We start from the raw sequence: 13,715 nt of genomic DNA, 5'->3' as shown, positions 1-13,715 counted from the left end.
CACACTGTCTTCCACAATGGTTGAACTAATTTACGCTCCCACCAACAGTGTAAAAGTGTTCCTATTTCACCACATCCTCTCCAGCATCTGTTGTTTCCAGATTTTTTAATGATTGCCATTCTAACTGGCGTGAGATGGTATCTCAATGCATTTTAGATTTGTTTTCAAATCTTTCTTTTTCGTGAATGTGAACTTAAGACTTCATTGTGTTCATAATAAAACAAAAGGTGACATTTAGGGCTGGGCATGGTGGCTCACACCTGTAATCCCAGCACTTCAGGAGGCCAAGGCTGACAGATCACCTGAGGTCAGAAGTTTGAGACCAGCCTGGCCAACATTGTGAAACACTGTCTCTACTAGAAATAAAAATAGTAACTGATTGTAGTAAGGAGAGCCTGTAATCTCAGCTACTGGGGAGGCTTAAGCAGAACAATCACTTGAATCCCCGGGAGGTGGAGGCTGCAGTGAGCTGAGATTGTACCACTGCAGTCCAGCCTGAGCAGCAGAGTGAGACTATGTCTCAAAAAAAAAAAAAAAAAAAAAAAAAAAAAAAAAAAAAAAAAAAAAAAAAAAAAAAAACACCACTTAGAACTGGATCACTTGGCCCTTTTTCTTCTTATCTCCTCTTGGTTCAGAATGCTTGTATCTTTTAATAGCCAGTATTTTATTAGATCTGCAGTTGGACTGGTCTCAATGCACTCAAGCCTTAGCACAATCATCTTTGTAGTTTTAGCTTTTCTGCAGAAAATGGGCTTAGTCTGCTCACCAGAGTCATTCTGCTATATATCATAACACCACATTTCCCTGGGGATACAGAGAATCCTGGCACATCTTGTCTGTTGTCAGTTTGTGGGGTTGGTGCTTGCTACACTTCTCACAGAAAGTTTGGTGGGTTTTAGGAATGTTCATCATAATTGTGGGAATGCTGTTGGCATGGAAAGACTCAAATCTTTCTATTCATTCTAAGTCCAATCATTCAGCTTATTTTCTGAGTGCCCAGTGTTTATTGTGTACAACATAATGTGCCTGTCACAAAGGGGTAATATGAATTCCAACAAGGTTTCATTCCTGAAGGAATTCATACACCTGGAGATGATATCCTTCAAAATTACAAGGGCATACATTTTAAACAATATAAAGAATGAGTGTTATACACAAATTCTCTACCTTGTTATCCCCACATTTTAGGATGAATTAGCCATAAATAGCCTTCTTTGATAAGGGTGGGACACACGATAGTATTAGAGAAGTTGAGAAGAGGTAAGGTTAATGTTCATCCTGCCTGCCATGCTCTCTGACTTGGCACAGGGCAGCTTTTGTGTGTCATAAAAGGAGGTTCCGTAGAGTAACTAGAATTTAGAAGATCATCATGAAGTGAGAAAATTAAATGCTTTATCCTGAAATTTCAAAACTATAGACTACAAATTTTTTTTACCTAATGTATTGCTTTTCTGATTAATGTATTTGAAAAGAGATTCAATGGAGAACACTGCAAAATCAATGAAAGTAGTATTAAGTATGTAAATAGAGGAAATTGGAGCTTTTCCTCATAAGACAAATATTAAACTAGCAAAAATAGAGGTATAAGTTATTTTTCTAATTATCCCTTATTCCTTGTTTTTGTGAGACTTCCTCAGTAGCCCAACTCATGTCGTAGCAAAAGGAACTATTTTTGACACTTTGAGTTTTATACTTAGAGCATTACATTAATGGGGATGTAAATGTAGGCTATATTATTTTGATTCACATGAGTGAAGCCAGTGTTAGAAAATAATTGCTAGAAAATGGTGGTGTTACAATTCTGAAAGTTGAGATGCACAGACTAAAAGCATGTAATGCAGAAGGTGTTGTGTCTCAGAGGTTTTAGAAAGGTTTTTCCAGGGGATAGTTGTATAATAAGAGGAATAGAAACAAGGCAATTTGACAAGTGGAATGCTACTGTTAGTCTTCAGGGAAAACATGTTGTGGACTTACAGAAAACATTGATATACTTCATTGGGATTCATCTGATTTCCTATAACTATGTGCACAGTAAAACTCCTACTCTATTATGTCAATGAAAAATTTAAAATGGTATTTGCTTTTAGTCTTTGTCCAGTTTCTGATATTTTGAGTAATGAAATATTGAAAAAGTAGTGGCATGACAAATAGTCTAAAAGAACATACTGAGTAATTACGCTTTGCAAAATGGAGTGTTTTCTAAGGTACATGGCATTATTTTAGTGCATTGAAATAGAATGTGGGTAGCCTGCTTGCAGTAGTTTTATGTAGATTTTATTGAATAATATGTGAGTGAGGGAGATATCTCTGTTTGTTTTGATTTTATGCAACACTAATTGTCCAAACTGCATAAAAAGCTGTACAAGGAACTGTAAAATTGCAGTGCTTAATGGAATCAAGTGAAGAGCATCATGTTCATGCTGGAGGACTTGAAACCATCAAGAAGGGTAGGAAATGTAACTAGAGAGGAGAAATGTGAAGTCAACCTAATTTTAAATATTGGACATTCTAAGTCAATGACAATAAGTCTGAATGATTTGAAACATTTGCAGTCTATTGCCTAATAGGTGCTGTATATCATTTTAGAGCAAAGGTAAGCGATTTCCAAAATCAGGAGCTAATTGTCCAAGAACCTTTTTGCAGGAATGAGAGTGAAGAGTGGTGGAATTTGTTCCTATGCAAAATTCCTTACTTGCTTTTCCACTCAGTAAAGAGAATAGTTTGTAAAATTAGGGCACGTGTTTAAAGTCTCTGAGAATCCTATCAATCTTTCTGATTATGATCACAATGGAAATATAAAAGGACTTCTCCATGGAGAATCAGAGAGGTGTGTAATGTTGGGCATTGAGTTTTGTTTATAGAAAATAGCAAGATTTATTAGTTTTTCATCCATCTCATTACTCACTTTTGACAACTGGTAAGGAAGTGTACTTTAATTAAGATTCAAACTTCCTCTTACTGAATGGAGAGTGACCATGTACTAATGCTGTTTAGAAATGAGTTGGTTTAATAATAAACACATCTACAGTAATTCTGCCTAGACTCTGAATTTTAATGGACAGGAAAAACAGATGTTTTACACAAACACTATTTATGATTATTATGCTTTTGTCATTGTTTATATGCATGTTTGTAATCAGTGTATCATTCTACAACACTTAGGAGGAACATAAGGAAATAGTGTTCAAAAAAAGTACCACAGAGAATTTGCCACTTTTTTCAGATAAAAATATACCTTATAATCTTTCACATTAATGATTTTGTTTAAAAAAAGGTTCAGAATTTGTATTTATGGCTCAAAAGTTTCTTAGTCATAATAGGCCACTGATCTTACCTACACACAGATCTTTCAAAAGAGGGGTTCAGAAACACAAAAAATTAAAAGTTGAATATACTGATATTTTTTGTTTACCAAAAATACTTTTGTATTAGAAGTATTGAAATTAGGATGCAAGGAAAGGAAGTTTAATTTTGTTTATAGGCTTTCAAGCTGAAATCAGCACAATATGAAATGTGTTAAAATATGGACCACTAAACTCTGTATTACCTACTGGTATGTACTTACATCATTGGTTTGAGCCAACCTTATGTTCCAGTCTTAAAGTAACCAAAAATATTTTGACCCTCCAGTGGGGATATGCTTTTGTGAAAATATACCAGTAATTATTAAACCACATACAGTTTTTTAATATATGAAAGTATGCATTTATGGTTTTATAATACACATCCTTATACTACATGTTTCTAGTTGCCTTTCAGTGAATAGTCAGGTCATTGCTTGCTTATCTACCAGTTAAATACCTTGGATTCTGACTTGATTTGATTGTTTTTGAATTTTAAGTAAGAATAATATGTTTCATTAACTATTACTAGAATTTAAATTTAATTGTGCCTTAATCACCACCTTAATTCTCTTATTCCTTTATTAAATTTCTGCCTTCATATTTAAGATGTTTTGATGATATTAAAGGATTTAGACTCTTTGGGAAGGGTGGTCTTTTTTTTAGTTTAAGAAAGTCCAGTATTAGCACAGACTTGCTTGTAATTTTCTCACTGTGATAAGAGGAAGTAAGCTAAAGCCCCTACACAAAAGGTCAAATATAGTTATTCAATTCCCACTTCTTGCCCATGGAGAAAGGAATAAGCATGATCACCAGGTCTGACTTTTTAGATGAAAATTGTTACATAAGTTTTCCAAAACATGCTGATAATAACAAACATTAAAACATGCAATGGCAAATCTTTCTGAACTTTGGTATCAGTTTCAATAATGAAGGCATTTTATTTAGCCTAAAAATTACCAGTTTAAGCAACTACATAAACACAACTGGTGTGGGCTGGGGAGTGGTTAATTTTTAACAAGTGACCTGGCCAATAAATAATTTCAAAGTCTCATTCATATTTTCTACAGTTGCACCTTCTATATCATAACTTCAGTGTTTCTAATAAACTGATAACACCAGGCTTTGCCAGCAACATCATGAGAACATAGATTTTCTTCACAAGTAACTTTCTCAAGTCATGTAAATCAGGGTTACCTTAGGTTAGTTGGGTGTTAAAAAGGCATGTCTTTTGTTATTTAGAGTTTAATTATTTCCACAGGCATGTGAGGTTAGCTGAGCAATAGCAAATGTGGCCCTTACTATAAATTCAAGAAAATAAGTAATGGTGAATAGCTGTTTTGCCTTCTGCTGCCTGTAGACTAATTGTTTGCAAGCCTCTATCTTGAGAAGTGCTGTGTATATTGCATTCAGATTACAGATATTTTCAGCTGGTCTATATTTGGGACTTAATGAGAAAGCATGTATGCTAAGAATTGCAGAGAGGTATCTCTTCTAAATCTTTGAATTACGAATTCTCTGATGTAAAATATGCAGTAAAGAAAGATAATCAGTACAAATCCAAAAAGTTACCTAATTATGATTTTTAAAATATCTTAAAGTCACAGAAATTACATTTGCTTCTACTGTTATAGATTCCTTGGCTTTAACAAAGCTTCTAAAGACAGGGGACTATCTCTCTATAACTTTTCCATTATAATTGGTGCTAAATTTAAATGAATTATCTCAAAATTTTGTAGTTATCAAATTCCAAAGTTTAGTTTAGGTATGGTGGGTAAATGATTGCTAACTCCTTGCCTCCTCAGTTTCTTTCTTTCTTTCTCTGTTTTTTGATAAATTTAAGGCAGTACAAGTACAATTTTGTTGGATGCATATGTTGTGAAGTGGTGAAGTCTTGACTTTCAGTGTATCTAAATAGTGTACATTGTACCCATTATGTAATTTCTCATCAATTTCTCCCTCCCTCACTTCCAAGTCTCTGATGTCTGTCATCCTCTTCTTTGTTCATGTGTACACATTATTCAGCTCCCACTAATAACTGAAATCTTGGTATGTGAGTTTCTGTTTGAGTTGTTTCACTTAAGATAATGGCCTCTGGTTCCACTCATGTTGCTGCAAAAATCTAAGAATTTTAATAGGTTTATATTACTTGGATATGCATTTGAATTCATAGTAACTTTTCCCTTAATTCAATTGTCATATTGTTTCTAATGCTTGTAACATTTTAGATGGAAGTGTGTAAAAAAATTTTGTCCAAACTACCAAATTCATTTAAAATTTTAAAAAGGAAAATGTAGAGTAATGTGTGTAAATTGCAGAATTATAACCGCTAACTAAATTGAAAATTTTTAATGAGCTGGGAAATGAAATGCTTGCCAGTTTGCTAAAAAACATAGAAGTGCAAGTTTTAATTTCCTCTCTAAATTTTTAACCAATATCCTGAAAATTTTGAATATAGTGATCGTTGTTTTTGTAACATGAATTAATACATATGTGAAATCTTTATGTAGAAGTGTTACTATATGGATTTCAGTATTTTGCTTCCTGAACAATATTTTATGATGATTTAAAATGAAGCCTTGCACGTCAGTTTCAGGTACATTTATTGGAGGAAGATCAAGGCAACGTGGTTTTTCAGCCAGTTGAATTAATTGATTAACTAATTGGTCTATCAGTTGGGACTTTTTAATTGCAAATGTCAGAAACACAACATAAAGTGGTTTAAAAATATAACTGAAAACATCTGAGATAATGGCTTATGGCTTTGTCAAATCCCTGTCTATACCACATAATTTGGTTCTTTATTCTCAGGTGGTTTTCTAAATAATATGAAACATACACTATATAATTTACTGCTCCCACTTTATATTTTATGTTTTGTAAATTCAGAGGAAAGAGTGCCTCTATCCCAATATTTTCACTGAAAACTATAGTTCTAACTCTTATTAAGCCTGTTATAAAATATATCTTCATTTTCAGATTCAATTACTGTGGCCCATGTGAATGTACTTTGTATTAATCAGGCCTGCTTAACTTGTCCACACCTGGAACCAGGTCAGCCCCACCCAAACTCCATGAATGAGAATAAGGGAGGGGTGCATTCCCTACAGGATAGGGAACAGATGTTGGACACACCCAAACAATAGATCATTGTGTTTATTATTTTTGGCAGTTTTCCTCTTTAGCAAATGAGTAAGATAAAGACGCTAAAGATTTGTGCCCAAATTATGTAAAATTTGGATACTTGTTTATTAAAAATTAGCTGTGGAATTGTAAAGGGTCAGATTTTCAGGGAACCTTAAAGTGTAGCTAGATAAGACCCTTAAAATATTGCCAACCATAGTTATTTTTAACCACTTGTGAAATACACTGTAAGTAACATACACTAAAAATAATTCTAAAATTTGATATTTGTTGTAATAATAATTAGGATAATAGTAATACCCGTGGTCTCATCTTTGTTCCAGTATATTCCCTAAGTGAAGAAGGAAAGGGTAGGTCACATCATCTACATCATTTCTTTTCTTGGTTGCATTAGGAAGAATTGAGCTGAGAACTACTATTCTGCCATACCTGTCAGCCTTGCCAAAATTGTCTGGTTTTTTTTTTTTTTTTTTTTAACAAAAAATAGTTTTATACTGTTTTCATCATAATGCTTAGCTTTGGCTTTCTTTATCATATTGGTGTCTTTCCAGATGTGCTTCAGTATGTATTGAGCCTGAATTGACCCTGCCCATCTCCCACTCAAGCATTCCCTGTCATTCTTCCTGCTTTTTCTCTATAACAGTTCAACACAATTTGGCACAAAATGCTTTACTTATTCATGCTGATTGTCTTCTTTCTAGAATATGAAGCCAAAGAAGACAGAATGTTTTTGTCTGGTTCACCACTTTATTTCTAGCACTGGCATGGTGCCTGTTGTAGTGTAGGCCCTCAGTGACTATTGAGTGACCAATATGTAAAGTGCAAAAATGAACAAACACTTGGAAGCTGTATCAGGACATCATAGATTTGAGTAGTAGTATTTTTTTGTTTAATGTACTACTCTAATGGTTTCAGTTTACACTATAGATACTGTGTTCCTGAAAATATGTAAAATATTAACAGAATAGTGGTTAAATTATTTATATATAGTTTCAAGTTATGGAGGTAAAAGTTAACAAATTGCAGGCTATTATCATTCACAAACGTTAAGTACAAATGATTTATCCTAGGAATTCAGAGATAGTTTAATATTAAAAATTCAGCTGTGGTAATTTATCATACGTTTAAGTTAAAGAAAAGTTGGTGACATCCTCTCAATAGTTTGAGAGAAGATGTGATAAAATTCAGCACCAATAATGATAAACTCTTAGCAAATTAAAGTGTCTTGGTAAAGTTATAATCCAAAAATCTAATTTGAACATCAACCATAATGTGTTAGGAACATTACCTTTAAAACAAAGAACAAGAAAAGAATGGCTATAATCACCATTTCTATTGAACTTGGTAGTGGATGCTCTAACTAGCACACTCAGATAAAAGAGAAGTAAACGAATAAAGGATTAGAAAGTAAGAAACAGTCATTATGTTCAAATAACACAATTATTTAAGAACTCAAAAGTTTTGCACATACCATCAACATACTGTTGCAGCTTTTTTATTCCTATAATTCAGCAGGCAGGAGTGTTACAGCTGTTTTATTCCCACTGCCCTGCAGCTCAGTGAGCAAGAGCATTAGCAACTGTTTCACTCCGACATTTCAGCAAGTTGCAGGTTCTTTTCCCACAACCAAGAGGAATAAGGTACTGGGACATTGGAGAAGGGGGTAAGGCAGGGTAAAATATATTGAGCGAAAGACAAGCTCTCGACACAAGAGGGGACCCGAAAGTGAGTAGTTGTTTTTGAGGCTAGTCTGTGGTTTAAATGGACTGTGAATGGGGGAATGTGTGCCATTTGGTTTATGGGTGGGCTTGGAAAAGACACCATTTGATTGGTTAAAAGGCATCATTCAGAAAGAACCAATTGAGAGAAAGTGAGTAAGATGGTGATGGAAGTTCTTACTCTGGTTCATGAATTCTGTCTGTAACTTGTAGGGTGGTTTTCCAGGCTTTAGGATGTCCTTGGCTTGAAGGTAGAGTTTCACTGGGGACCTGCCCCTGTCTGCCTAGGAATTTGTCTGTCTACTGTCACTATCAATACTTAGATGTTTTTATTTCAACATAAATGCGACAAATTTAGAAGATCCAAATGCTGTGTTTTATGAAATTGAATCAAACTAAATGACGTATGTGTGTACCTTTGATCTCTCCTTTCATCTTAGGAGATATGTGACTATTTTAATTCATTTTCCTTGCAGTGAATTTGACATTTTCATGTATTCATATGTGTTATAGTTTTCTTCATTATTAGACATAGCTCAAAAATACTAAGGAAAAATGCTTATATAAAAAAACATAAAAATAAGAATAGGACTCCTTTTGGATTGGAAGAATTCAGTGTATCTGGTAGAGTGTTAAGCAAGAACAGTTTTTAATACCTATGTATTAGGTATTTTTTTCAGGTTTCTACATGTTTTCTCACCACATTACCGTGTGAAAATTCATTGTCTGTTAAGTTTGCATTGTTGCTTAAGGGAATTGATGATATGCCAATTTAATACTCTTTCACAGTACTAGGCATTTAAATGTACCCAATGCTTACACTTTATAAAAAGCCTTGTGAGAAGTTTTTGACTTGAAATTTCTTGTAAACAGATTTTCATTGACTTGTAAAAAATCTTAAGACATCATAAGGTAGCTGCAGGTTTATTAATTATAGAGTGACTAAAAATCAAATTAGGCAGCAACATATATTTTTAATTGGACTTTTATGTGTCAGGTTATTCCAGTGTTTTAAATTTGTAGGCATGTGAATGCCATGCAGACAATATTTAATTTAGATCATACATGTAGTACTCCCACATGATCATTGTAGATGTTGCTATTATTGTAAATAAATACTATTGATGTAATAAAACTTTTTGGAATACTTTACATATTTGCGGTTTGTAGTCTAACATTTCCAATTTCTGGTGTGAGAGAATGCTTTCCAATGTGAATCACTTTGATGAAGACTAAGTCACTTGGTGTGTAAGCATAACCACTTTGCTTCTTGCATAAGAACTCCTGAGAGGTGATTGAAGTTTATATTTTTTGGAAAAAAGCAGTAACGTCCATAGGAGCAAAGTCACTTTTCGAAGTTTACAGATCTGACAGGGCAAAGTGGCTGATGCCAGTAATCCCAGCAGTTTGGGAGACTGAAGCAGGTGGATCACCTGAGATCATGAGTTTGAGACCAGCCTGGCCAACATGGTAAAACCCTGCCTCTACTAAAAACACAGAAATTAGCTGGTTGTGGTGGTGCCTGCCTGTAATCCCAGCTACTCGGGAGGCTGAGGCAGGAGAATTGCTGGAACTAAGGAGGAAGAGGTTGCAGTGAGCTGAGATCACACCATTACACTCCAGCCTGGGTGACAAGAGCAAAACTCCATCTCAAAAAATAAAATTAAAAAAAAAATGGCTACAGATCTGAAGGCATTGGTTTTGCAATATATTAGAGTGGAATGTCTGATTATCTTGAGTCCATGTTATTTACAAAATCTGGAAACCAGATACCCCATTAAGGATTTTGCTGTAGTGAATTATCTAGCCAGTGCAAAGATATGTCAAGTGAGAAAATTCTTTATGAAATATGTTTAAAGTGAACTTTCAGTTTGTGTGTATGCACAGGAGGCATGCAAATTCTACATAGAAATGAGATTTAGGAGAATTTTAACGGTAATAAAAAATGACTATGGGATTAATTTTTTTGAGGAGGGCTCATCCCGCAGAGTTGGTATTTAGAATCACTCTAAATAGTGTGTAAAAGGCATGTAAATGTTTTAGTTCTTTTATTATCCACTTTATTGGAAAATTTTATTCTATGATAATACAGACTTTTTTAAAATAAGTTTTTTGGACATGTCCTTTACTCATGTGAGAGGCATTAATTACTATGAAAGATAAACAAAGACAGACATTGATTAAAGTGGTGAAAACAGATTTTAGTAACTACTGATAGGGTAAAGAGTGGAGCTTCCTTCTGATTTGTGCAGAAGTGGTCATTTTTAAAGGAGCATGAAGGGGTGGGGGGCAGAATATTTAAAATTCCCACGTGGCTGGAATGTGCAGCCAGAGTTTGGAACCACTGGTCCAGTTAGACCCTTCAGCTAGCCATCAGGGATCCAAATCAAAGCTTCTCAATGTATTGGGAGTCTGGGAGAGAGCAACACTCCAGTAAAAAATTACAAAGGATTGGTCAGTGTGAATGTGTTTAGGCTAGATGTGTATGTTATCTGGTAATCAAAGAAGTTAAGATTCTGTTTACCCACAGAGACTAGGAGACAAAGGTTCCTATTCTACCTGATGGAGTTTGGTTCCTTCTAGTGCAGCGATTCGGATGGAATCATTATGTGTTGGAAGTTCTATAGTTCTTACTACTTTATATTATATAAAATTCAGATGAAAGAACTTACTCGTTTTTGCCTAGCATTTTCAGAGGCAGAGGCAAGAAGGATTGCTTGAGCCCAGGAGTTTAAGATCAGCTAGGGCAAGATGGTGAAACTGGTTCTTTAAAAAAAAAAAAAAAAAATTACTGATTCTTTTCATGGTTTCAAGTATGTTTGGCTTTTTAAACTTACTCTTTGAGAAAGTATATTCGCATGATTTTAAACTTAAATCACATATACTTAAAGCCATTGTGGCCCTATCCACCTAGTCCTCATATTCCACCCTGATTCCCAGGTGTGCAGCTTGGTTTCATAACTAGGTTTTCCTTCTTGCCCTCTAGCATTCTTCAGGTTCACAGTGGTGTATTCGTGATGTAGGTGTGCCATGTATATCATGTTTATCCTATTCTGCTTGACCTGGGTTTGGGTAGATTTCTGCCTTTTTTTTTTTTTTTTTTAAGGGTTTTCCCCAACATGTTGTCATGTTGTCAGATGAACAAAGCACCTGTTGTATTTTACTAAAATATGAGTGTCAGCATTTGAGTAATCAACAGGGCTTGCTTATTTTGTGTATGAAAATAATATACATCATTAGGTTATGAAAAAAACTTTAGTGTGGAAAGAACAACAAAACTCAAAGTGATCTAGGTGGCTTCATTATCTCAGTTATTTAGGGAAGTAAAAAAAAACTGAGAGTGATTATGGCTTTCATGGGACCAGAACGTTTGATGTGATAGAAACAGGCCTTGCCACCTAATTAGGGAAGATGGTTCTTTTGGTTCAGACTATGAGTGAGTCCTGCCGTTCTTAAGTCTCAAACCTGAGTGTCTTTCTCTAGATAGTATAACATGTTCTAGAAAGGCTAAAAGTTCTCTGACGTTCAGTTTGTCTTTGAATTTGTTAGCTACATTACTCGGAAACACTACAACATTTCTCTTGAATGCACTTTTGTTAGTATCTACAGTGTGTTTTCTGTCATCCTAGTTGAAGATAATCTCACTATTTCTGATTGTATATTTTATTTTCTTCATATAAGTAGCCTAGCAAAGCTTCTAAATTACAGGCATTCATTAAAATTAGTTATTCATAGAATATGGAAAGAAGACATACTTTTTTAATCACGGTGTGCACCAGGCACTTTCATATAAACTTACAGAAACTTTAGGATAGCCACAGGAAGTGGGAATTGATAGCTCTAACATATGCTGGTGAGGAACCCAGCCTCAGAAACTCAAGTAACTTCACATACGTAAGCTAATAGGTGATTGAACTAGATTTGTACCTCAGATGCACAACTGTGTTTACATGCTCAGTGAGGCTTTAGCAGAAGAATTTCTTAAAGTAAAAAAAAAGTGTATATATTTTATATATCTCTATACATGTTTGTGTGTGTGTGTGTGTGTGTGTGTGTGTGTGTGTATATATATATATATACTATATGTATACACATATGTATGCTCAAAATAAAATGAAAGCCATGTTACATTATTAATATTTAGTGAGCTTTGGCTTTATGCTAAGAAGCAATCTCATTTCCATTAATCTTCAGATTATTTCATGATCTTATCTTCTCTTCTTGGCTTTTTGGGAATGGGATACTGTGGGGAATGGGGATTAGCAGGGCCTTTCCTCAGCTTTGGATGCAGAGGAACCAAAGGAATCTGGCTTGGGTGTGCTTGGAAACCACGACAACCTTTATTATCAGTTATTCTGGAGCAATTCAGAACAAGAAATGGACCTGAGCAGATGGTCTATAATCATGATGGCAAGAATGGATGTGCAGGTGTTGGGGGGGGGACTTGGAGATCAGAGTCTTCTAAAGAGATTCCTTGCAAAGAAGGCATATGAAAGGAAAGAAGCTTTTTGTAATGGAGCGGCCACAGCCTGGCCCCAAACACGGGGAGGAGGATATGAAAGTTGCTTGATTAGCTCAGGTATTGCTGCACTTTCTTAGACTATATCTTCTGGACAGAGGGAAGCTGAGGATTCCACAGGACTTCTAAATAGGGAATCTGAGACCCTTCCCAGCTCTTCTGTGAAATGCCTGTCTCCGTACAGTTAGATCTGATATTGGTTGCAGTGTCATCAAGATACAGATAGATTGTTTGCTGGGCTACCTCAATCAGCTACAGTGGTGTGAGGAAGAGAGGGACAAATCTTTCAGTGAAGTATTAAGAGAGAGAGTCAATTTAAATATCAACTGTTTTTCAAAAAAGCAAAATCTTGACGGAAATAATTGGTTTTAGAAGGAATAGTTCTTTGACACTTGCTTTGTTTCACTGCCAGAATTGGCTTAGTGGGATACATTCCAGAGGGAACTAGAGAGCTGTAACACTGCTTTTTTGATAATGCCCACCATAATTATCTGCACATCTTAAGTACCTTTGCTTCAAGGCATCATTGTGTGGTTTACTTTGATTTGGGTTGCGCTCCAAATTGTAATTATATAAAGAACATTGTAAACAGAGTTTCTTATGCCTTTTTAAAAAAAAATTTACCACTATGATTCTTGGTGGGGTGAGGCAATAATGGTGGTATTGCAGGAACCTCTCGGAATGATCTGGGGAATTGTTTCAAGCTGCAAAAGTGTCCACTCCAAACTCTTGTGCTAGTTATTCCAAGACGCCACCTCCGAACAATATTCATGCAAATGTCACATTCTTTGTGTTAAGGAAGAAAAACCAAAATACCAAAAACAAGGTTTTAAACTCACTAGAGCATAATTTCCGAAGTTCACACAAGTTTCCAGAGTTTTAATTTAGATCCTGCTACTCCTTTGTTGAGTTTGGTCTTTGTCTTCATTACCTTCTGTTTTTGACCCTTAATTGAGAGTATAGTTTATACACATGCAATTTAATTTTCTATGT

The 13,715-nt window shown here is 34.9% G+C and overlaps 1 protein-coding gene across 7 annotated transcripts in view; it reads left to right on the top strand.

Annotated features, from left to right (window-relative positions):
• Positions 1-13,715, top strand: part of CRPPA (CDP-L-ribitol pyrophosphorylase A) — a 324,254-nt gene that overhangs the window by 201,885 nt on the left and 108,654 nt on the right. The window contains exon 10 of one of the 7 annotated variants that reach the window (XM_037737887.1): positions 6,809-9,692. The exons of 5 other annotated variants lie outside the window; for them this stretch is intronic. In XM_037737887.1, coding sequence (XP_037593815.1) covers positions 6,809-6,820 — 12 coding nt within the window. In that variant the 3' untranslated portion in view covers positions 6,821-9,692. Of the gene's footprint in view, positions 1-4,602; positions 5,958-6,808; positions 9,693-13,715 lie in introns of those variants that run through there. One more of the 7 variants, XM_017526898.2, reaches the window with a different exon arrangement.

This window comes from Cebus imitator, unplaced genomic scaffold (genome assembly GCF_001604975.1).
Source record: "Cebus imitator isolate Cc_AM_T3 unplaced genomic scaffold, Cebus_imitator-1.0 Scaffold45, whole genome shotgun sequence".
Lineage (NCBI taxonomy): Eukaryota > Metazoa > Chordata > Mammalia > Primates > Cebidae > Cebus > Cebus imitator.
This window is presented reverse-complemented; position numbering and strand designations above follow the sequence as displayed.